The sequence below is a fragment of the Tenrec ecaudatus genome, chromosome 15 (genome assembly GCF_050624435.1).
Source record: "Tenrec ecaudatus isolate mTenEca1 chromosome 15, mTenEca1.hap1, whole genome shotgun sequence".
In the NCBI taxonomy this organism is placed as follows: domain Eukaryota; kingdom Metazoa; phylum Chordata; class Mammalia; order Afrosoricida; family Tenrecidae; genus Tenrec; species Tenrec ecaudatus.
In genome coordinates, this window is record NC_134544.1 from 42362623 (window position 1) to 42386635 (window position 24013).

At 38.7% G+C, this 24013-nt stretch overlaps 1 protein-coding gene across 1 annotated transcript in view; it reads right to left on the minus strand.

The window, feature by feature from the left end:
* ASXL3 (ASXL transcriptional regulator 3) overlaps positions 1-24013 on the minus strand; it is a 205530-nt gene that overhangs the window by 56770 nt on the left and 124747 nt on the right. The window contains exon 8 of the mRNA XM_075532834.1: positions 14548-14711. Within this exon, the coding sequence (XP_075388949.1) occupies positions 14548-14711 (164 nt within the window). The remainder of the gene's footprint in view (positions 1-14547; positions 14712-24013) is intronic.

A 24013-nucleotide genomic window follows, 5' to 3' on the forward strand; every position in this document is an offset into this window, starting at 1 on the left:
ATCACCCTGTCCACAGCAAAGTACTTCAACTATGTCCCCTTAGGATTCTGAATTCCATTATAACCTTAGGAGATCACGGAGATATATGAACCTAGACAACACCCAGGCGGGTGTCACACGGCACCTAAGGAAATATAAGATCTACTGACTAATATTAGTTATAAAAGTCAGGATAGTGGCAACTTTTGTGTGAGTATTGCTTAAGAGGGCAAGGAGAGTTTTCTGAAATGGTAGATAGGTTTGCTTTCTTTTAAAAATCTATACACCAGTTAAATGGGTATGTTTACTTAAAAAAATAATCAAGTTATACAACTATCAAAAAACTATTATGTAAGATATAAAAGAATACACACACACAAACAACTCCACTCTTAAATCATCAGAAGAGCTCTAGGGCCGGCAGGAACAAGGTGCTGATCTAGGAGACTTTACACTGATAAAATCAGATATGCCCGTGGTACATTTTTTTAACTTGATAAAAATAATATAGGCCTAGTAGTCTCTGCTATTAGCTGTAGTTTGGTGGCTGTTAAAAAAGTAGAATTCTAAGTTGATTTTCTGGTCCACATGGCTTACAATATATAAAGTAAAAGCTTATGCTAATTGATTGATTGCATCTAGAAAATTTAATACCACTCTCATGTCCACTTGATACAGAGAACATATTTTAAGTTAAAGAAGAAAAATTATAGTGTATTCTCAATTTTCAGAAACGTGTTTGTGTAAAAAGTTGATGAGATGGTATCCCAAAACTTTCTCCAGTGAAATATACCATTATATATATTAAAAACACATTAAATGTTAGCTTTATTGTTAATTGAAAGTTATTTTTACCTTGTGATATACATTTCTGCATATATATTTTAAGTGTCTAACAAATACAAACATTCCTTATTTCTCAACATATCAAATGAATATTTATTGTATATTCATATATTAAACCTCATTAATAGAGCTAAACTATCAAATATTTTCAATACAACTTGAGTAGAAATAATAGCTACTCAAGCCAGTTGACCAGAATTTTTTTCTGGCTTCCAGGAACAGATTTTCTTTCCTTCTCACTGGTGTTTGTTGGATAGATAAAGCCCTATGTGAATGATTTAAATAGAAACACAAGGTACAAAAAATAATGCACTCCAGAAAATATCCCATGAGGAGATTGAAGAAAATGGGGAATTTGAGCCACCTGAAGATAGTTTCTCATCCTTTTATAAATACAGCCATTTTTGTGGGCCATTTAAAAATGATACCTCTAAATATACAACACCACCTTTTAAAAATGAAGTATTTGGCCTTCAAACATCACTTTAAAAAAATCTGTAAAATGGGAGTAGCGATATCAGGAGGGTAGGCGGAAGGTGGGGAGAGGAAGGAAGAACTCACAGAAATGATCAACACATAACCATCCCCACCTCCACCCCAGGGGGCCAAACAAGAGAAACTGAGGGGGAATGGAGACAGGGGTCGGTGTAAAACATGAAAATAATAACAATATATCATTTATCAAGGGGTCATGGAGGGGGGATGGAGGAAAACAGATGATCAGATACCAATGGGCTCAAATAGAAAGTAAATGTTTAAAAAATAATGGCAACAATTGTATCTAGTATGCTTGATGTATGGATTGCTAGAAGAGCTTTAAGTGTCCCCAATAACTCTCTCACTAACTCATTCTCTCACTCACTCAGTCACTCACTCTCACTAACTCATTCACTCACTCACTCAGTCACTCACTCTCACTAACTCATTCTCTCACTCACTCAGTCACTCACTCTCACTAACTCATTCACTCACCCTGCCACTAACTCCCTAACTCACTCACTCTCACTCACTCTCTCTAACTCACAAAAAGAGTCCCCAATAAAATGATCTAAAAAAAACCTGTAAAGGGCTGATGAAAAATTATTGCATGCGAAAGTATAAATAAATGAAGTAAAATTTTAAGTATCACTATTATCTCTGAATACTCACATTATTAAGGGTACATTTTTGAGCATTTCACATTAAAACTTTTGTTTTAGAAATTTGAATGTAAAAATAATAGAAGGAATACAAAGCATTTTAGATTTTATATGGTTATATACTTAATTATCCTATTTGGGAAAATCCTTGAATATAGAAATATAAACTATGCATTTATCTTATCATCAGGGCCTACCAAAGAAGAAATACATAGAAACAGGTTAATAATATTTATGGATGAAAAATACAAGTTTATCATCACTATTGAAAACTGAATATAAATTAATTATCCCCTTCCCCGCAGCATATATAAATAAAATTCACCAACATTAAGGGAAAGAATGATGATTTAAAGATTTAACTACAAAATACACTCTTTCTTTGAAGAAAAAAAAAAAGCAACTACTATATTTAACAGAGGTATTTTTAATGTAAGCCACACAATTTCCTGGGTTGTATTTCAGTGAATTTATACTTTAATATAACCCTCTCTTTCCAAGTTCCTAAATATTAGACAGCTTAATTAAAATTGCAACTTTTGTCTTAGAAATTTGAATGTAAAAATAATAGAAATAAGACAAAGCATTTTAGATGCTTTTAGTCATAGAAGTAAGATGCTATCTAGTCTTAATTAAAAAATATATTTATCGAGTATCTACTTCAGTATAGCACATTTTGAAAATCCATGCATCATTAATATATCACTTTTGGGAAACTGGTGGTTAATTAAATAAATTGCTTTAGCACAGTTTGAAATCTAGCAAAGAAATTTAAACCAACATATATTATCATTTATAAAAGGCATATTAAAAATCTAAAGGTAGTGGAATTCCACTTATAGAAAGAATGTAGTAGAGATCTGTATACCTGTTTCCCAGAAAAACAACCATATAGAGAACATTATTTTAAAACCACGTCAAAGAACGAACGGCACCCAACCCCACCCCTACCACCACCACCATCATGTAAAATCCTCTAAGGGCATATAGCAAATGACAACTATTGATTCAAATCCTCTAAATCCTGGTGGCCACTTCAAGAAGCTGTGGTGCACATTTCCCAAACCAGTTCCACCTCACTACTTGTCAGCTCAGCATGACATCTCTTCCTTATCCCAGGGGACCTGGCCCAGAAGAGGAAACGCATTATCCCTTTAGCTCCTAGGAAAGAGACACCTATCTCATTGGAAAGGAATAATGGGGGCAAAGCAATTCTTATACTTAAAAGCTCTGAGTGACCAAAATAAATGAAACTAAGCTCAGTACCATCAAATTGAAATCTGATTCATAGTGACCCCCTTAATAGAACGGCTCCACATGATTTGAGTAAAGTTTTGCTAAAGAGATGTGTGTGTGTGTGTGTGTGTGTGTGTGTGTGTGTGTGTGTTACAGAAGCCCATCAAGAGGGAACTATCGGGAATTCAACCAGATTCAGAAGAGGATGTACAACAAGTAAGACTACTGATGATCTCAGATGAATCTTGGCTGAACAAAGTGGATAACAGAAAAATGCTTGCTTATGTTGTATTGACTAGGCAAAGTCATCAGACTGCTTGCTATTCCGGAATATTTTATTGTGCTCATGTGGAACCTAGGCATAAACTAAGAGGCAGTTTCTGTACAGAACAAGGAGATAGTGGAAGGTTTAAAAAAAATAATCCAGGGCTTTATCCTTGAACTATACTTACTCAATCCATACATTGAGCAAATACTCCCAGCAGAATACATTACGTGAACAGAACCCTGCGTCAGACTCAGTAACACCTGCAACCCTTTCTTCTTTTTTTCTCAAAAGTAAAGAAGACCAAAACCCTAAATAATAAAGACCAAAGACCACAGCCTTCAGTGTGTATTACACGGCCAACATACGAGAAAAATCCTTACAAGCAGGCATCATGATACATGGACAAGGTCTGAAGATTTTAAAGATTGCATTTTATTGAAATATCAAATTGTATGATATGTGAATTATATGCCAATAAGACTGCTTTAAAAATATTTGACTTGGATCCACAATCAATGCCCACGACAACAGCTATCAGGATGCCAAATAACTTACCACATCAGGCAAATCTGCCGCAAACAAAAGACCTCATTCAATTGCCAAAGAGTAAAGATGTCACTTTGGGGACTGCAGTGTGCCTGACCCACGACATGGTGTTTCGCATCTGGCATGCATGTGATGTGAGAGATGGACAGTGAATAAGGACCACTGGGGAAAGGGTGATGCCTTTGAACTAAGGGGTCAGAAAAGAATATTGAAAGTCTCATGCCCTGCCAGAAAACATCGAATCTGTCTTGGTAGTACAACCAGGGCCCTCCTGAGAGGTGAGGATGGTGATAGCTCATTTCATGTACCTTGACGACATGCTATCATCTCTAAATCCCCCTTTTGAAGGCCACTCAAACTAGTGTGTGTGTGTGTGTGTGTGTGTGTGTGTGTGTGTCTATTGAATGTGTACAGCAACCCCACAAAGGGTTTTCCAAGGCTGTGAATCTTTATGGAAGTGCAACTTTCTCATGTGAAGGCTCTTTTCCCCCACTTCACTCAGGTTCTACTATTAAACCTGTCTACTTCACAGGGGTCTTGCTCTAGGCAAGAGGCCCTGTCCCCTTTGTAACTTCAACAGTCTTTATTTACCGTTTCTCTCCATGGATATACCAATAAGCTCAAGGGTTTTCAACCTTTAGAATAAATCAAGAGAAAGCCTCAAAAATCACATTCCAGCCATCAACCTCCTTCATGTGCCTGTTCATGATCCTTGCCCCCCTTTCCAGGGAGCATCATACATGCACCACTCGCAGGGCTATCCATCATGTCTCTCCAGGAAGGCAGCACTCAGAGCAGTATCACTAAACACACTCTCCCCAGTGGCTAACACAATACTTGGACCTCTGTAAAAATTCAATTACAATTTGTAAAATATGTGGATTCTCTTGAATGACCTCTTTAGTTCACGAAGAGAGCTTGGCCTGGGGTGATTTTTACCCTGCTGGACCATTCAGGGGCCTTGTCCTCTACATGGTCACTGGGTCCTTCTTTATGAACTGTCAAAGAGCTCCTACATTGATTGACTTATCTCTGGGTTTTGGCTTTTGTTTTTTTCATGCTAAGAGGAAGAAGCAATAGATGACGGATCAGTTAGATAGTGAGATGCTTTGTTATACATGTTCCTGTACTTTGTACAAATCTTTCGGGCTCAGATGAAGGGATACTGAGAAGGTACATGGTAACTTCAGTTGATGCTTGCTAGAGTCAAGATTCAAGTATTTTTGAGGAATGGTCTGGATCATGAGCTAAAAAAAAAAACTTACTAATCTCAAAAGAAACGAAGGCTGGGTCTCCTCCAATTGGCTAACAGAGTAATCATTTTGTGTTTGGACCAAAGGCACAAAGTGGCACATAACAAGTATCAAGTATAGAGTGTTAACATTTCTACACTGAGATTCTGCTGTTCCAGAGCATCGATCTTGGCTGAGATTCTGCTGTTCCAGAGCATCGATCCTGGCTGCGATTCTGCTGTTCCAGAGCATCGATCCTGGCTGCGATTCTGCTGTTCCAGAGCATCGATCCTGGCTGCGATTCTGCTGTTCCAGAGCATCGATCCTGGCTGCGATTCTGCTGTTCCAGAGCATCGATCCTGGCTGCGATTCTGCTGTTCTAGAGCATCGATCCTAGCAGCCTCCCCAGGAAACAACAGTAGGACCGAGAGTTGCTGTTCCGCACTCGTCTCTGGCCCCTGTGACTCATAGGTGGATGGGTCCAGTGTAATTTTCCAGACCCTTCCAGTAATAGCCCACAGAACTTTCCTTCCATCCTCATGTTGATCATCTTCCCCTGCCTTCAATCTAATCTTACCTTCTGTTAAGTAAGCTTTTAACTGCTAGCCACAAGGCTGGTGGGTCAAGCCCTCAGCTGCTCCAAAGGATAAAGATGAAGCTATTTGCCCCTGGAAAGATTTACAGCTTCAGAAACCCTGCACAATCAGTCTGGGTCAGAACGGAGTTGATGGTAGTGGGATTTTTGGTGTCTTGGTTAGTCTTACTTTCAGAACAGGCTGCAGACATGAATTTGGGTGTTATTCTTCCTCTGACTCATGGAGTAAAGCTAATGTCATCTTAATAATAATGTGGAAGCAGGGGAGAAAGTTACATATGCATGTTTTACACAAGGGTTCCATTCTTGTGGTCAGGAACCCTTGTGCCCGTTCCCATGCCTGCTGGCCTCCGGTGACAACGTAAAACTGCTCCAGGGGGGTTGGGGCTGTTTGGGGTTCCTTTCAAGGAAACCTATCCCCAGGTCTTTGGCCCATGGAGCTGCTGGGTATGTTTGAACCACCAACCAGTCAGGCAGCCGTCAGTTTATAACCGATTTTTATTCTTTTACAATGGTCTTTAATCAATTTTACAACTGGAATGAAAGTACTTTCTTTGCCAGTAATATTTTTATATAGTGTGTACTCACTAAGAAGGGTTCAAAGAGAGCCCAGGTGGTGTAGAGGGTTATGCATTGGGCTGCCAAACACAAGATCAGCAGTTCAAAACCAACCCAGCTGCTCTGAGGGAGAAAGACCAAGCTGTCTGCTCTCATAAATATGTCCTCTTGGAAGAACACAGGCAGTTCAACTCTGTCCTATGAGGCTGCTCTGAGTCAGAATCGAATGGATTGAAGTGAGTTTCATATGGTTGTGGAGGAGTTCAAAGATGATTTTATAAGTAAAATCAGTCTTTTTCCTTGACCCAAATGAAGTTTGAATCTCTGAATGACACCTGATCATAGTGGTCGGTGGTGGCGATGGCCTTACTAAACTGACAGGCACTGCATATAAAATAAGGTTTCTCTTACTGGTAGAGAAGTTCTGGGGGGTCCTAAATTTAAGCGCTCAGCTGCCAACCAAAATGTTTAGTGGGCCCAGTGCTCCCGGGGAGAAAGGTGTGGCAGTCTGCTTCTGGAAAGATACGGCCCCACGTGGCAGCTGCGTTCTGTTGTCCAGCTTGCTACGGGCAGGAGTTGGCAGTGGATGTGGTTTGGTTTGGGATTATGATTGCTGCTGTGTCCTGTGGAGTCCACTCGAACGCTTGGCGACCACAGAAGACAGAGCCGAATCGCCAGACGCATCGGGTTTCCTGGCTGTCATCTGTATGACGTCCTCCCAGTTCTCCCCTACAGAGCCACTGATGAGTTCAGACCATGCAACTGTGGATTCCTAGTTGAGCACTTAACCATCATGCCGCCAGGGTTTCTTAATGGAAGGATAAAGTCCTTATTCTCCATTCCCATATAAACTGTTCATTGAATACTTTGTGTGTGTGTTTGCACACAAGCCCCTGTGTTGTATATAAATTAGATGTTAACAAATTATGTTTATCTGAGATAACAGGAAATACTGAATGACCTGATAGGATAGTAAGTCATTAACCAGCATTCGTATGCCTCAGTCCCTCCACAAAGAAAGGGGACAGCAGTTTGATGCTTAAGATGATGCCTTTCTCTATTAAGTATCATGCACTGGGGGGGAGGGGGTGTTAAATTGACTCTGCTTGTCGGACTGTCTAGTTCAGGCAATTACTTGCAAATCTGTAATTCAATCTAGTTTATACCTTATTTCACATACATTGAACCAGGAATTGATGTTAACTCTCCAGTTATCTAGGTAATGAATAACATATAGATAAAAATCAGCTTCTTCCATAAACATAAAGCTCAAATGAGACTGGAAATACCCAGGCATCATCTGCCAGAGTATCTCTGGCCACCTGTGATTTACTATCACCAGTAAGTAGCTTAGGCAACAAGGAATATTGGATTTCCTAAGTACTTGAAGACATGCTTTCAGAAGCAAGGAAAAAGCCAAAGTGTCAGTTCCATTAAAATAATTACAACTCAAGTACATGCTTACTTTTACCCCCAGGCTTAAGATACAAGTATTTTTTCATATCTTTAATATGTTTGAATTTGTATACCCTGTTAGGTAAATTGACATTTCATTATATATGCTATTTGTGGAATAAAATAACAGTATAATTTTTAGATCAATATATACAGTACATAGAGCAATCTTTAAGAGACCCTGAGTTATTGCAAATGTATGAGCTATTTCCATGGAGGAAAAAAGATGGAAAGCTTTTTCCCATTTGCATTTATAAAGGCTATGTGACTTCTTTAAATATATACACTGATGCCAACAGAGCCATCAGAAATCAATAAATCATGTTCTCCTGGCTGTAAAATGCCTGACATACACATTCATTTTCCTAGTCCAAAATTCTCTGCAAAAGGGACTGTGTAAATGTTCCATTTTAGTTTAATGACATTCTCCACAGTTAAAATTATGTGCATTATTGCCAGTGAGTGGAGAAGCCTGAAGAGCACATAGCTGGATGGGATTTTAAAGAGCCTGCACAGTACATCTCCGTCAGTGACGAGCCAGTTAACAGACCATAGGCTCACAGATAGGAATACACTGCAAATTTGGAGATTCATCACAATGAATCAAAATGCTGCAATTGCCAGTTGGACAAAAGACAATAAGCATAATTTATTTAGAAGCAGTTAGGGGATGGTGGTATAAGTATTTGGAGAGATGGCTTGGGTACCACTCATGGAAGCAGAGATGAGCATCGATGAAAAAATGATTCGGATGGCAGAAGTGACAACAGCCTATTCATCAGTGAGGTTCAATTTGGAAGCGTAATAAAAACGTAACGACGACTCCCCTTAGTTGACATTTATATATCACCAGTTGCTGCCATCTAGTTGTCAAAGGTCACAAAATTGTTCTAGGTAAACACAGGTCATAAAGTATCAATTCTAAAGACTGGAGGTATCTACTCATGTGGATAATCCAGGAGGTGCTAAACATTCTCTGAGCACATCTTGCAGAGTTCTACACAAATGCATGTCTGGCTACAAACCCAATCAGCGTATTAAGCCAATATTCCTGTATGTGAACCGAGGCAAGAGATACTTATCATTCTGTCTACTAGTCACTCCCTCCCCCTCACTAAAAAACTCACTGCCATGAAGTTCATTCCAACTCAGAGAGACTATATGAGACTAGCAGAAGTGTCCCTGTACGTCTCTGAGGCTGGAGATCTTTCCAAGGGCAGAAAGCCTCATCTTTTTCCCTTAGCGTGGTTGGTGTATCTGAACTACTGAGCTTGCAGATCGACATGTAATCCACTAAACCACCAACTCACTAACACTGACCCTACCCCTTCCACTTTTTCTTTGTTCTCTGAAGTAAATATGTGGCGAAGTAGATGATTTCTGAGCCATATGTGTACACAGAGATGACAACATCTGTAGCATGTTATTCTGTCTCCATCATACTTCATTTCCTACCAAACCTTTTGCCTTTTTCTGCAACTCCCCCGCCTCCATTGTTTTGATATTGTCTTTGTTCCCCTCTCCAGCCTGCATTAGCAACGACTTTAATAAGCACCTCGTAAGTCTTCATTCTCTCTCACCCCATTCAAATCCATCGTTTTGAAGTCTCCAAGCCATGCAAAGTCCAATGCCTGGCACCCTTGATCCCATACCACCTCCAAACCAGAGCCATGCCTTGCAGAGTGACTCTATCTCGCCATGACACTAGACTGCCAATCTCTTCAGGAAAAGAAGGCTTCCTTTTCCTCCTGGGGAGCAGTTGATGGGTTCCAATCATGGACTTTTGGGTTAGCGGCCCATCATCAGACCAAGGCAACGGGCTCCTTGCTACCAGGCTAAAGACCCAAATATGCAGCATTGCTGGGGGAACACATGCATAATTGACTTTGCCCACTGCCACCTAATTTCACACGGGCCTTCAATGCTACTCGGCAACTACTCTGTGCTCAGGCTGAATGCCTATCATACTCTAGAAAGCTGCTTTTCATATCCCTTTTACTCTCCTGCTGGAACCTGGGTCCTAAGATCTCAGAACACACTACATCAGCATCCAGCAGAAACCCTTCTCGACAGACTACGCTGAGCAGTTGGCAAGCGTTCAACAGAAAACCAACACAGAGAATCACGGATGGAGGATCCTTCCAAAGGGAGGGGAGGCACAAAATGCCCGTGTCAGATGCCACTGACAACTGGTGGATGGGAAGTCCAAAGGGTTCCAGATGGAAAGTTGTTTAGGTCTGAGAGACAGGGCAAAGGACAGGGTGGCCCAGGACAGCAGGGGGAGACTGGGCGGGTCTCTCTGTGATCATACAGCACTCCTTTGGTAGAGTTTTTAATCTAAAATATTAATCTCAGTCTGCCATGTCCCGAATGGAAGCTGACATCCTACCCTACAGGCAGGGTCCTGCTGCCTGCATGAATTCCTACCCACGTGGCAGGCAGGCCTTTTGCTTAAGTTGGCCCCAACTGACATCATGGCTACTGCATTATTTGCTCACAAACATCATAGACCTCTCTGTCTTTGGGTTTAAGACAATACATGTATCTCTCTGAATCATATTTGAGATTTGAATTCTCTGTTGTCCCCATACAACAGAAAAATGTCTGTGATGATAAGACAGTACACACACACATACACACACACACACACACACACACACACGAGACCAGGTAGAGTTCCTACTTTATAATGACAGAGTATTCTGTGAGAGAGGACTTTTAATCTGTGTAAATACCTTTATTTGCTTCAGATAGCTATGCCATCACATGAGGATTTCATTTTAGTATAAAGCCAGTAACAAGGGAAGGGATTTTCAAAATGAAGTAAGTAAATAATCATTAAATGAGCCCTTGGTAATAAATGAATGCACGAAGTAACAACCGGAAGCCCATCCTAACCTAAATACATCTAAGCCTTCTCAGCCAAAAAACACCCTTTATGTTTTAATAGGTTTCAAGTGGATTTTGTTGTTATGACTTGCAGTACAATGGGTGAAATTATATATCAAACTAAGTGGGACAATGTTCTAAGTAGACAAGAGGAAGAACAAATTTCAATCTAACATAAATAGGCCAACCCCCAAAAAAGGTACAACCAGAAGTATAACTGTATGAACACAATATCCTTAGAGTGAGGTGGCACTGACAAGAAAAATAGGAATGCCCATATTGTGAGGCTGTGATGGTGAAATGAACTGCAGACACAGAGTAAGAGGAAGCCCAGAGTAAGAGACCTGGTAGGGCTGCTTTAGGGAATAAATTCGACTGAAGTCCAAGGCTATTCAAAAGGGAAAAAGAAGAAAACAGAATGTTTCCAAATGTGTAAAACTTTCTTATATTTGTCATTTTTAAAGTATGTGATGTAATTATAGTACCCCTCTCTGGCTCATACCTGTGTAATTAAATTAACACACCTCCTACTTCACTTATCCTGGCCCAGGAAACAGTGATGTCTGTCTCTATTTAGATTTTATAAACTAGATTGAGATGGCTGTCCTTTGGGTCTTCTACTGAATCAACTACTCTGCTCCATTCAGCTGTGTATGAATTTGTGACCCACCTCGAGCAGGGCAGAGAGAGCTCTAGATTTCTGGTGATCATGCGCTGACAGGTCTACAGAGTTCCTCTGTTCTGAGAAGTCACCCTCCTACAGGCAGTCTATCATTCATGCCTACTTAGTCTGGGTTGAAAAAATGTCTGGAATTTATTCTTTTCATCTCCAAGGCCAAGGCTCAAGGTCAGAACCTTATCAAGAATCTCAACTACAGCAATTGTCTTTTAACCACAATTCTGGTGTCTGCCTAATCCATCAATCCTGAGGTCACACATCCTCCTGAGAGAAAATGAGGACTGTGCCCATATTTGGTTTATCCTTTGGATCCTTCTCCTCTCCTCTAAATCCAGTCTTTAAAATACGTTAACTTGCTTACTTATCCTATGCAGTCTGTGTTTCACTTGAAACATAATTGCTAGTAACCACTGATATCACAGAAAGTTCAACAAGCTTAGGCTGTAATATCGCCCTCAAGGTTGGACACCATAGTCTCCTTCAGCAGACTGTTCCATTGGTTTTTCTCTTTGAAGATACTCTAGTCACACCAAGCTACTGAACTCTCTAGAGCACAGTGAACAGGTAGTCTTGCTAAGGGACAGACTCTCACGCTGTAAAATGCACTTTCTCTTAGTTCTACCTAAGAAACACCTAGAAGTCTTTTACGTTCCAATTTAAGTATCTTTCAACCCCAGATATTCTCCAATGTCTCCTTCCTGATCAAAGCTCTTTATGTCTTTGCAGGACTCTTTATATTGCAATTAAATATTCATAGGGTTGTTTTCCCATGTCTTGTCACTCAATTTGGTGTAGACTTCTTTGGTTATTCAACTTCTTGCAAAGTACTGAGCAGTGTAACTCAGTGTGAGGTGGTCGTGTACACCATCCTTCCACAAGAGTCATCCTTGATTCCTCACAACAGCTCTATGCAGCATAAAACAGATGTTCAATGAATAATCCTTGGCTAAATAAATATGTCCCCAGTGCACTAAATGCTTTTTGAAAGCAAGTATTATACTTTATCCATTTTAATTTCTCATTGTGACTAGAAAGAACTGAGTAACAAAAACTCCTACGGCCTGAATAATAAATCAAGTTTAGATTCTGGCCTCTGAAGTGTTTGGCTAATCCTAGGCTATTTTTGTAATTTCTTCATTTGTAAATGACTCACTGAGCATTCACTCCCAAGACACATGCCAACTCTTATCGTAGGAGCTGGAGAGAGAGTTGTAAACAGATAACGCCACCCATGTTGAGGCGGAGGGCAGGTAATCCAGTACCAATGTAAGCTTTGTGTAATGCCTCACACAAGTTTCAACATGAGTGTCAGCCTTGGTCCTCCCTTTACCTTGCTTCCAATATGATTTGACAAATGCAAGATTTCCACCCGTGCACGGTGATGATGGTGATGACTGCATGATCCTCATCTTGGATTCCAATGCCATTCCCCAAGTTCAAGCCTTCATCGTGTCTTTGGAAACAAGTAACATGACTTTCTAACTATTCCTTCCCTTTTCAGGGTTTCCATCCCTAACAGTAGCCTCCAGTACTGCCAGAAAAATCTTCTTTACAAGCAATGCTCTTATTGGATTTTGCTCTGCTCAAAAGCCCTCAACGACTTTGCATCGCAGACACAAGGAGACACTGTTTGGACCCGTTCGCCTCATGCTCAAGGTGTCACCCAAAATCTGGTTCTAATCTGTGTTTCCAGATTCACCTGTGCTGTTTCAATGAGCCAGACCGCCACTGTGTTAACGCTTGTTTTTCTGTATATTTAGCCCCGTCACTTGGTACTTTCCCATCCCTTTGTACTTAAAGTCTAGCTCTATGTCAACATCGAACTCATGAATATTAAAATTGTTTCTGGTTACACAAGAGCAATACTATTTGGTACCCTCCCCCCCAAACTTGACCATTCATCCCTCATATTTTGGTTATTTACAAATATACTTTATGCACATAAATGGGAAGACATTTAGTCATTCATTTCATAATATTTAATAAGTTTGGTCTACTATCCCAAACATCTGATTTTCATAGCATATACTAAATAAATTGTTGAGTAAAGGTAAAGCCCCGGCTAGATGAAATTCACCCTAAATTAAAATAGTCTTTTTCCTAAATATGAATTATAATTCCCAACAAAGAAATACATAGCACTGGTAGCCAATAGTTACTAATCAAATTTTAAGTTTGTTTGAAGAGATTGGTTAAGTAAGCAAAAAACAGAATCAGGTAAAGTGCTAAATACAGTTATTCAAAGTAATAAGAAAACATTGATTCAATCCTGGCCACTTCATTTCACGGATGTGTATATCATTAGGAGCAGCCAATTTGTAAATGCACATGCCATTATATTCAACAATGAGAAACTAACTGTGTCAGGATTTATTGAGGGAAGAACCATATGGAAGTTTTCCTAGATAACATCTCATGATTTTTGTAGAATTTAATAAAAGTTTATGTGATGAAATATTTTTTCTCTTTTATTTTCTAAGGAAACAGCTTTGTATGATGATTGATGCCTGCTATTATGAGTCTACATTTGTAATTCCTTACTTTGGAAGCTTGTCAAAAATACAAAAACACACTTATAATTCAAAACACTTCCAGTTATAGTAGAAAAAAAGATAAAAGGTGATTATTTATAGGCAATCTTATTCATGATGATAGACTCTCAGAAGGCAACTGCAAACATAAATTTTAAATGCTTTTTGGAAAGAGTTGAGTATAAAAACATTTACATAATTTCTTAGAAACCCTGGCTTTTTATTGCTGTACTTCAATATTCCCTCTGGGCAAAAGAGCAGCTACTTCAAAGATTTATTTGATAATGGAATGTTTGATTTCTTTGTTTTCTCTGCCCAGCATGGGTAGGCCCTTGTTTTCTCTCGACAGTAGTGTACCATTATTTAAAATTTGAACTGGCTTACTATGGAGATGGAAAAATGGTTCTGTTTTAAAGGATTATACAAATAATACAATGATAACAGTAGATATATGCATAAATAAGTTACACAAACATACGATATTATTAGAAAGGGGTTCACCCACTTATCGGTTGTCTTTCATAAAACTCCTGAGGCATCATGGTAGCATACGAGTAAGTCGACTGTTATCAAATGTCTAAAACTTCCACTTACCTGCCTATCCACTTCCGGGAGCAAAAGCAGGAGGTATTGCTGGAAGTGCTGAGGTAAGGAAGCAAACGTATGCTTGTTTATAAGTGCTCTCAAGTTCGTGTTGACAAGAATAGATCCTGGGGTTTCTATGTCGATGTCTTCCGCTTTGGTCCATTTCAAGTGTCCTATGAGAAACAAGCAAAAGTATAACTTTACTGTAGACTGGGGAAATAAAACACACCTATACATATGTATTATCCAATAACATATTCTTAATATGTAATGCCTGATAAGGCATACACTTAATTCACACAAGTAAAATAAAAATCTCCAAAGCTTTCCTCATGCCACTTCCATCTTGCCTGGCTAGCTTCAATTTTCATTTTGTACCCTTGACATTGCATGTTAATTCACCTCGCATCAGGTCCAGAGTAAGGAGCAAAGAGATTCGGTGACACTGTGCCAGTGCCCACTCACAGCAACCTACAGGGCAGAGTAGAACTCACTGCCCCTGTGGGTTTCCAAGCCTATCAATCTTTCCAGGTGTTAAAACAAACAAAAAACTCACCTTTTCCCCATGGAGCTGTTGGTGTTTTCAAACCGCTAACCTTGTGGAGAATAACCCACTAAGAAGCATTTTAATTATGATATTTCAATGAATCACTTGTTAGAATGCTGGAAGCATAATCTGAAATCCTACAATGTATGTAAGATTGTAGGCTTAATGATGGATCAATGATTACAAGGAACGCATGGCTTATTTTAATAAACATACATGATAGCGATGGGAACAGTGCACTCTCCATATGCCAGGCATGGAAGTTTCTCCTTTGGAGCATTACTTGTAATATCTGAGATGTAAAAATGTGCTGAAGGCTATATGTCTACCACTCAATACACACTTACTTCCAACAAAGAAAAGGCTGTGTTGAGTTCTCAACTCAAGGTTATGACACGCCCAAGAAAATCAACTGCAACAGGAGACAGCCACAGAGGAGAATTGCTACTCTCAGTTATTGGAGCTTTGAGCATCATTTGAATGAAATGATAAGTGTATGTTTTAATTCAGTGGTCAGAAATTATGTCTCCTGACCTAGACCACAGCCCAATACTTACTGTGGTAAATAATGTTTCTTTCAGGGTACAGACCTGCCCACTTGTTTACATACTGCCTATGCTTGCTTTAGACCTAAAGTATAGAGTAGAATACTTGTGACAAATTATACAGCAAAAAAAAAGAGTCCAAAATACTTATTCTCTGGCTCTGAACAAAAAAAAAAATTCTGAATGAAAGTCATTATGAACAGTATAGAAATAGAATATATAGGTTAGACACCAGAGAGAAATTCTAGATTTAAAAAATAAACAAACACCACTGTTTTATATAAATAAAAGCAACATAAATGTGCTTGACACAATGGATGGATGAATGAGTTGTGATAAGATTTGTATGAGTCCACAATAAAATTAAGAAAAACATACTACAGAGTAAATAAAAATATAAAGTTGAGAAAATATCAGTAATTCACTGTAAAAAATAGGTATTTAAGACAAAATACCATTTCACATCCATTGTGGGAATACACACACACATACACACACACCAAACTCATGGCTTTTGAGTCAATTTTGACAGCTGGTAACTCCATAGGAAAGGATAGCACTGTCTCTGTAGATTTCCAAGACTGGAACTCTTTATGCGACTAGAAAGCATTGTCTTTCTCACGAGGGAAGGCTCTTGGTTTCCAACTCTCAACCTTGCAGTCCACCACTTAATGCTTACGACTACACCACCAGTGTTCCTTATACCCCTAACATCCAATCCACGGACATGAAAACACAGCAACGCTAACAGGACTTTATTACTGGGAGGGATAAAAACGGCATTTATCACTTTGGAAGACAATCTGGCTATTTTGTACAAAGGTAAACAAAGGCTGATCATATGATTCACAATAGCCAAAAATCAGAAGTAACCAAAATGAGCAAACAAATGGTGGTAAATCCATACAATAGGTAAATGAACAAAAAAATTTTAAAAACTCTGTGATGAAAATAAGCTCTGTATGATCCCAATCCTATGACATTGTGGAAAAGGTCAAAGTAGAGACAATAAAAAGATCAGTGGTGGATGAGGGCTCTGGGGAAGAAAGGGTGGCATGTACAAGTGGAGCACAGGATATTTTAAAGATAATAAGACTATTCTGTGTTATTCTGCTATGGTGCATGATATCATGTATTTGTCAAAACCAACCAACAGAACTGTGTAACATCAAGAATATACCAACACTAGTTCCGTGATTATAAAGAAATGATTGCTAGGTACAGTTGAGTCACTTCTGACTCAGAGTGACATTTTGCAAAACAGAACAAAAAACAACCCTGAACAACCGGGTCCTGAACCATCTTCATAGTCGTTTGTTATTTTCCATCTACTGTTGCAGCCACTACATCGATTCATCTCTTTGAGGCCCTTCCTCTTTTTCGCCGACCCTCCCCTCTACCCAGCTTGCTGTCCTACTTCCGGGAACTGGCCCTTCCTGAGGAACATGTAGAATGTCCATGAAAGGAAGTTTCCCCGTCCTCAAGTCTGTGGAGCATTGTGGGCTGTACTTCTCCCATGACACATTTGTTCTTTCTTCTGACAGAAATGGAAGAGTTGCCATTCTTTGCCAGCAATATTATTCAAAGTCATCCATTCTTTGTAGACCACCCTTATTCAGTCTCCAGCTTTTGAATGCAGATGAAACCAATTCACATACCATGGCTGGGGTTCTGTTGCACCTTAGCCTCAGAGTGACATCTTAGCATTTTAACACTTTAAAGAGGTTTTTTATTTTTTTGCACCAAGCACCCAACATGGGAAGGGATGATTAAAATTACAGCCCTGCCATTGTTTGAGAATAAGATAGAGATATGAAGTCTTTCTTAAGTTTATTAAAACTTCATGGGGAGGAGGAATAAAAAAATTCATAGGAAGATGTTGAGAAGAAAAATCACTGTAACTTTCAACTAAACAGGTAGAGTGGCATCCAATCAATCAAACAGAAGGTGGAAATGAAGAAGAGGGGGAAAAGTAAAACAAAATAAGCCTATCCATCAAAATGAAGATAAATGGATTTTCACATGACATAAAAATAATCTCTGTATATTGCTTATAAGATTAATACAAAAAATTATACAGAAAGGAAGAAAATGAAGCAATGGCATGAGAATGGCATATTCCTCAGGTATAAATTTTCTCATTATCCAATATTTCACATTTACAGCCAACGATTAAAAATTCAACTATTAGATTACTTTGACCAGGAACAGTATCAGTCTCACAGTAACAAATACTAAGGTCTGAGGCCGCAGTTTATGCTGCCTGTAACGGTTATGTTTCAACTTGAGTAGGTCATGATTCCCAGTGGTTTGGAGGTATATAACGGTGTAATCATCCTCCATATTATGATCTCCTGTGGTTAACCTCCATTTTCACAGGACACCAATGATCAAATAATCCTCCATATTACGATCTGCTGTGTTTAACCTCCATTTTCACAGAACACCAATGATCAAATAACCGAATGAGGGGAAAATGTACTGAACAATTTTAAAGTCCAATAAAGCAGTAAAGAGATACTACAATACTTGGTGGTGCTGTTGGTTCTTCATTAGCTGCCAACCACAGGTCAACAGTTTGCAACCAGCAGCAGCTCTATCTGAAAAAAGAACCTTTCTATTCTGATTCCTGCACACACGGAGCCTACATCGGCTCCCCGAGACTGTAAAGCTTTACAGGACTAGACAGCCTGCTTTTTAATTCCATCAATCCAAGCTGCTGGTGGGCCGAACAGCAGTCTTGTAGCTGACAAACCAATGGTTCCCCAACAGCCCACTGCCACCAGGTCTCCTGGCCTCTAGACTGGAGAAGACATTAAAAACTCAATGATTAAATTTGAGCAAAAAAAAATAAACACATGGCACTATAAAAGCCATTTCTTTTTCAGCATCCAAGAAACATTAAGTATACAAAAACTGACAAGTGAATCTCAACACATAACTGAAAAATATAAAATCCCTGTTTTCTACATATGAAGAAATATGGTAACAATAGCACACAGATAACTTTCAGCCCCCATACTCCCACTGTATATTTGAACATCCAAAAGCACACTTCTGAGCACAACACAAGCCAAAGAAAACAATTAGCAGTGGGAATTATAAAACATTTGGATTCTAAATGGCAGTGTTAAAATGTGTTAAATAAAGTTGATTTTCAAGCTACATGGTTGTTATAAATGATACATATTAGTGGGTGAAGAGATTGATATGTTAACATTTCATTGTAAAAATAAAACAAGGAGTAACAGAACAATACTTGACAAAGCAGTATAAAATATGAGTAGAGATTCATGAAGAAGGAAGAATAAAACCAACACTTTTTTTTGCTTTCAATTTGACTGATAGGGATATACTTGCATAAACAGACATGAAAAGGAAGAAAAGTTGAGAATAGGAGACATAGTGTACATTTTAAAAGCAGATTGAATTAATCCATATTAAAAAAAATAACAGGACCTAAAAGGCATAGCACTAAACAACTATGACTTTTGTCAGTGTCTTTGAAGACAGAAAAGCTGAATTATTTTAGTTTAACATGATTCTAATTTTAACTTGGCAAATAGAAAATTTGAGGATGCTCATTTTAAAATGTTTTAAACTGGCTTAAGAAGAAAAAAATTCCACCAGCCATTACACAGAAAGTCCAAATGATAAAGGGTTCCAGATATAACTTTTACTACTGCATCTATGGACTCTCCCACCAGTTAATTTTATAAATTCTAAAGAGCTAGTTAAGAAAGCTTGTAATGCGCTTTGTAAAGTTAATTAATTTCTATTCCAAATAAATGGGGGGAGGAACTAATATGAGAAAGGAATGTATCAGTCAACATTACTTAAGGAAAAAATATATTTACTCTCATTGAGAAAAAAATCAGTAATTAGGCAAACTGAACATTTTCAAATCAAGGAATTGCGTGTCTAGGTGGCTGCTGGATGTGTGTGCTATATGCTTGAGTTAGTCATACACAACTTAAAAAAATTATGACCACAGGGCAAGAAAGATTAGGGAGAAGATTATCTTCTCCGCAATGAAAGAAATGGCAAAAGAGGGAGGTTAAAATAAAGGGAAATCATTCACTCCATTCTTACTACATGGCCTAAATCTAGTCTTCTCTAAAGGCACTCGCAGGTCATTTATTAAAATTCTTCTCATTGAGAGAAATATTGGAGTATTAAGAAACCTGTAAAACTTTTGAAACATATGCTCTGAGTAATGTAAGATATTAAGACATATGCTGCAGGTTACCGTTTAGTACGGTTTAAAATCCTTAAGAAGATGAGACAAGGAAAGAAGCCCCGGGGAATCTCACGTTTAAAGATTAGTCAATCCTGTGCCAAAGGCCCAAAGATGTATTTCAAAGATATCCACCTAAGAGAAACTATGTCTTATAAATTCTGGATCAAAGATAGAGCAGATGAACTATTCAATTTGTTGCCACACAATATGTTTAATTCCATTTTAATTATCCTTACACATGTACTCTTAATTGGCTTTAAGAACAATCCAATTATATCTGATTGTCTTATATTATTAAAGCTGGTACCTCATCTCTCTCCAGTCTCCAGAGGAAGAAAAAGATACAGTTCTTTTTGTGTCTCATATCCAGCCACTTAGCCTGGCTATTACAGCTGAGATACAGCAGAAGCAGGAGGGGAAGTAACAACCCAACCCAAACTGCCACAAGGAGAGTCTACTATATCCAACAACACACTACGTTAAGCTACTGATAAAAATCATGGGGAATGTGCCCCAGAACATTGCCTGTTATTTTGACAAGAGGGAGTTCTAAGGCTACCAATCTGCATAAAGGCTGTAGACTCTGGAGTACTTGTTGATTGACTGCTAGCCACCAGCTCAAAGAATCCAATTTTCTAGAAGGAAAGCCACATGGGATTTATGCATAGCATGCACAGAATGTGCACAAAGAGACAATGGCACACATTTAAACACCGGTTAGTCGCACATACAGAAGAAAACCCGGGTTCTTCTGCTACAAAGAGATCTTCGTCACCTCCAATATTTTAGAGAATGAATCTAAGGGGGAGCTCGGAGCAGAAACGTCAGTAGGGAAAAATCTTATCAGAGGGCATCTTTGGCATGAGACCTTGTAGTCTTCAAGAACAAAAAGGGGTGTAAAACCCCACTGGGGTGTAGTGAATCCATTAAAATAGAGCGTGACCATTATAGAACCAAAAGAATTATGGTTATAAAATAAAATACAAATTTATCAATCCTGATGTTTACAAACGAATATAACTTACCAAAATATAGACCGAACGACGAATATAACTTACCTTACGTGGAGGTAGGGGCGATGTAAGTGACTTTATTTCACTTTCTTTTATAATATACAAGAGGGCTTCTAAAAGTAAATGAAAAAAGTGGAATTTTCCTATGAACTTTTGAAGCCCCCTTGTATTGTCCACTTTCAATAAAGAGTTAAAAGATAATCTTTGCAACGTCTGGTTTTCGTATCATTTGTATTTTTGGAGACAACTTTTAGCTTTCAGAACATCTTGGGGAAAGCACATGAATTTGTTTGATTTTTAAATTCTTTAACCTAAATGCAATTAAATTAGGTACTTTTTTTTACAATTTAGTACTTTTATTTAAAATAGTAAGATACTTTTTTCTCCCCTCTAAAATGGCCTCTGGCTATACATATATACTAAGATATGTTAAGTAATGCTTATAAATTCCTAGGGATAATTATTTTAGATGATAGTAGGTAGACTTATTATCTTTTATTTTTATTTCTCTACACTGACTTATTTAAAGAATATGAAACATTTTAGAAAACCAGCAAAGTCATGATTCTGTACTACAAAGAGATTAAACTAAACAGAATACATTGGAACGGATCCCAGAGGTTGGGCTCTATGAAGGCATTTATTAAAGCTCTTGCAGAGACGTCTATTAAAAGCTTAGATTTGTTTAGCATGTACTTTTAAACTCCTCCTGGGTGACTGGGTCAGAAGAAATATAATTAAAAACTGATTTAGGTCAAAGACCTTGAATTCAAAGAACTTATATTTTAGCATTGGGGAATGTGAGAAGTAAAGGAATTGGTAGGAGAGTGTAACACATGTTTTCTTTTTTAAGTTCATGAATGGTCTCTAAATGTTTCAAAGATGGTTAGATGATAAGGCACCCGTTTCAGGAAAAGTAATGGCAGCGTACAGGTCTTAAATGTTTCTCACTCTTTGTAAAAAGAAATGTATTTAAACAATTGATTAGACAAGAAAAATATGCACTCGAACTTCATCTACAGTTGGCCCATACCCTTCATTCCAGTCTCTCAGCGGCCTAGTTATCTGGTAGTCTATTATAGTTACTACCATAATACTTTTTTAAGACCTCTCATGCTTGTTTGCATTTGTTTCCTGGCATTTCAGATGATGTTTTCTACCATAAAGATTTAGAAATGGGAGAGGGGTTTGTAAACTCTTTTCCTGATTGTTTCTGGTTCACATGATGATATCTAGATACATGAAACTATATCTACATCTATATATGTTTACTAGTATTCATTCATCACACATTACCATGTCAAACAGAAAGTTACACAAAGAGATTCTCTCCTTTGCCTTCATAGAGAACACTAGCCAAGGGAAAAGAAACAAAAACGAAACAAAATATTAAACCTACATGTAAAGGCAATAAGCAAAAACCAGAAAGGCAGGTTTCCATGCTAGATTTTTAATAAGAATTTCAAGTTACCAGCAGAACTAGAACTGCTGACAGCTGTTCAAGCTATCCAGCCATCCATCCAGCCATCCAGCCAGCCAGCCAGCCATCGATCCATTGAGGTACGTCTACAGTGTATCCCCTACTGTAGAGTTCTTGGGAATATGTCATAGGTTCCATTGTGCCTTAACTATATTCATTAGATTCTAAGGTGCACAGATTTTTTTAAAAAACAAACCCATTGCTGTCGTGCTGATTTTCACAACGCATAGCAACCCTACAGGGCAGAGGAGAACTGCCCTATATGGTTTCAAAGGCTGTGTTATTTACAGAACTGGGGCCCACTTTTTCTGCCCTGGAGTTGATTGGGGCCTGCATTTGGGTAGCAGCTGAGCATTTCACCACTGCACCACCATTTGCCTTTTCCAAGACACAGGTGAAATACACCTTACATAGGGCGAATAGCCTGAGAATTGGCAAATTAGGTAGTTGCCAGGGAACACGACAACGTCCCTGGGGGAATACTGGAAACATTTGATCTCCCACCTCATAATGGTGGCATGGTGGTTACATATTTGATCTCGTGCCTCATAATGAGGGCATGATGGTGGCACAGTGGTTATAAATTAGGTTGCTAACTCCAAGGTCAACAGTTTTAAACCACCAGCCACACCTTGGGGAAAAGAGGAGGCTTTCTATTCTCATAAAGGGTTACCGTCTCAAAAACCCTTAAGGGCAATTCCCCTCTGACCTAAAAGGTTGCTTCTTGTCAGCAGCGGCTTAATGACACTGAGGTAAGAAAGACTATGCACATTTAAGTTTGACTGGGGTTTGGCTATTAACCAAAGAGTCTGTAGTTGGAGCTCACCAGCCACCTGACAAAAGAAAACACAAATGAAACTCACTGCCATGGAGTCAATGCTGGCTCACAGCGACACTCTGTGGAACTGTTTACAGGAGTAAAAATCCCCGTGTGTGTGTGTGTGTGTGTGTGTGTCTCTCTCTCTCTCTCTCTCTCTCTCTCTCTCTCTCTCTCTCTCTCTCTCTCTCTCTCTCTCTCTCTCTCTCAGAGCTGCTGGTGGTTTTGAACTGCTGACCAGAGGGATCATAGTGCAACTTGCAAGCACTACACCACCAGGAAGAAAGACCTGACAATCTGCACCTATAAAGACTGCACTTGATGACACACAATGAGCAGTGCTAATCCGGCGCCAGGGTCACGGTCAGCAGGAATTGCTGGCGGGCATACAACAATAGTTTCACAATTACCGATTAAAATTAGGGCAGATTTATGACATTAGTTTCAATGCACAATAGTTTCAACAGTTTAGGATTTATTTGCAGGAACCCTTACTTAGAGAAAGGAGCGAAAATTAGAAACACATTTCTGAAACTATATATATTAGGTGTTTGCCTTGGGTGGGAAAAAAAGACAAATTCTAGAGCTCCCTTTCCCCTCCTGCATTCACTGTTTGCTCCCCATTTGCCCTCACCCCACCCGTCCCCAAGAACTCATTGCATTGATTTTTATCTCCATCCATCCTTTCTCTGTGTTTAATAAACTGAGAAACAACATACACAGTAAAAGGCAAAATGAAGCAGAAACAAAGCAATAATAATAATGCAAAGATTAAAATAATAAATGGGTAATGAAAAGACCACCAATAATGTTAAAAAACAGCGAAGAAATTT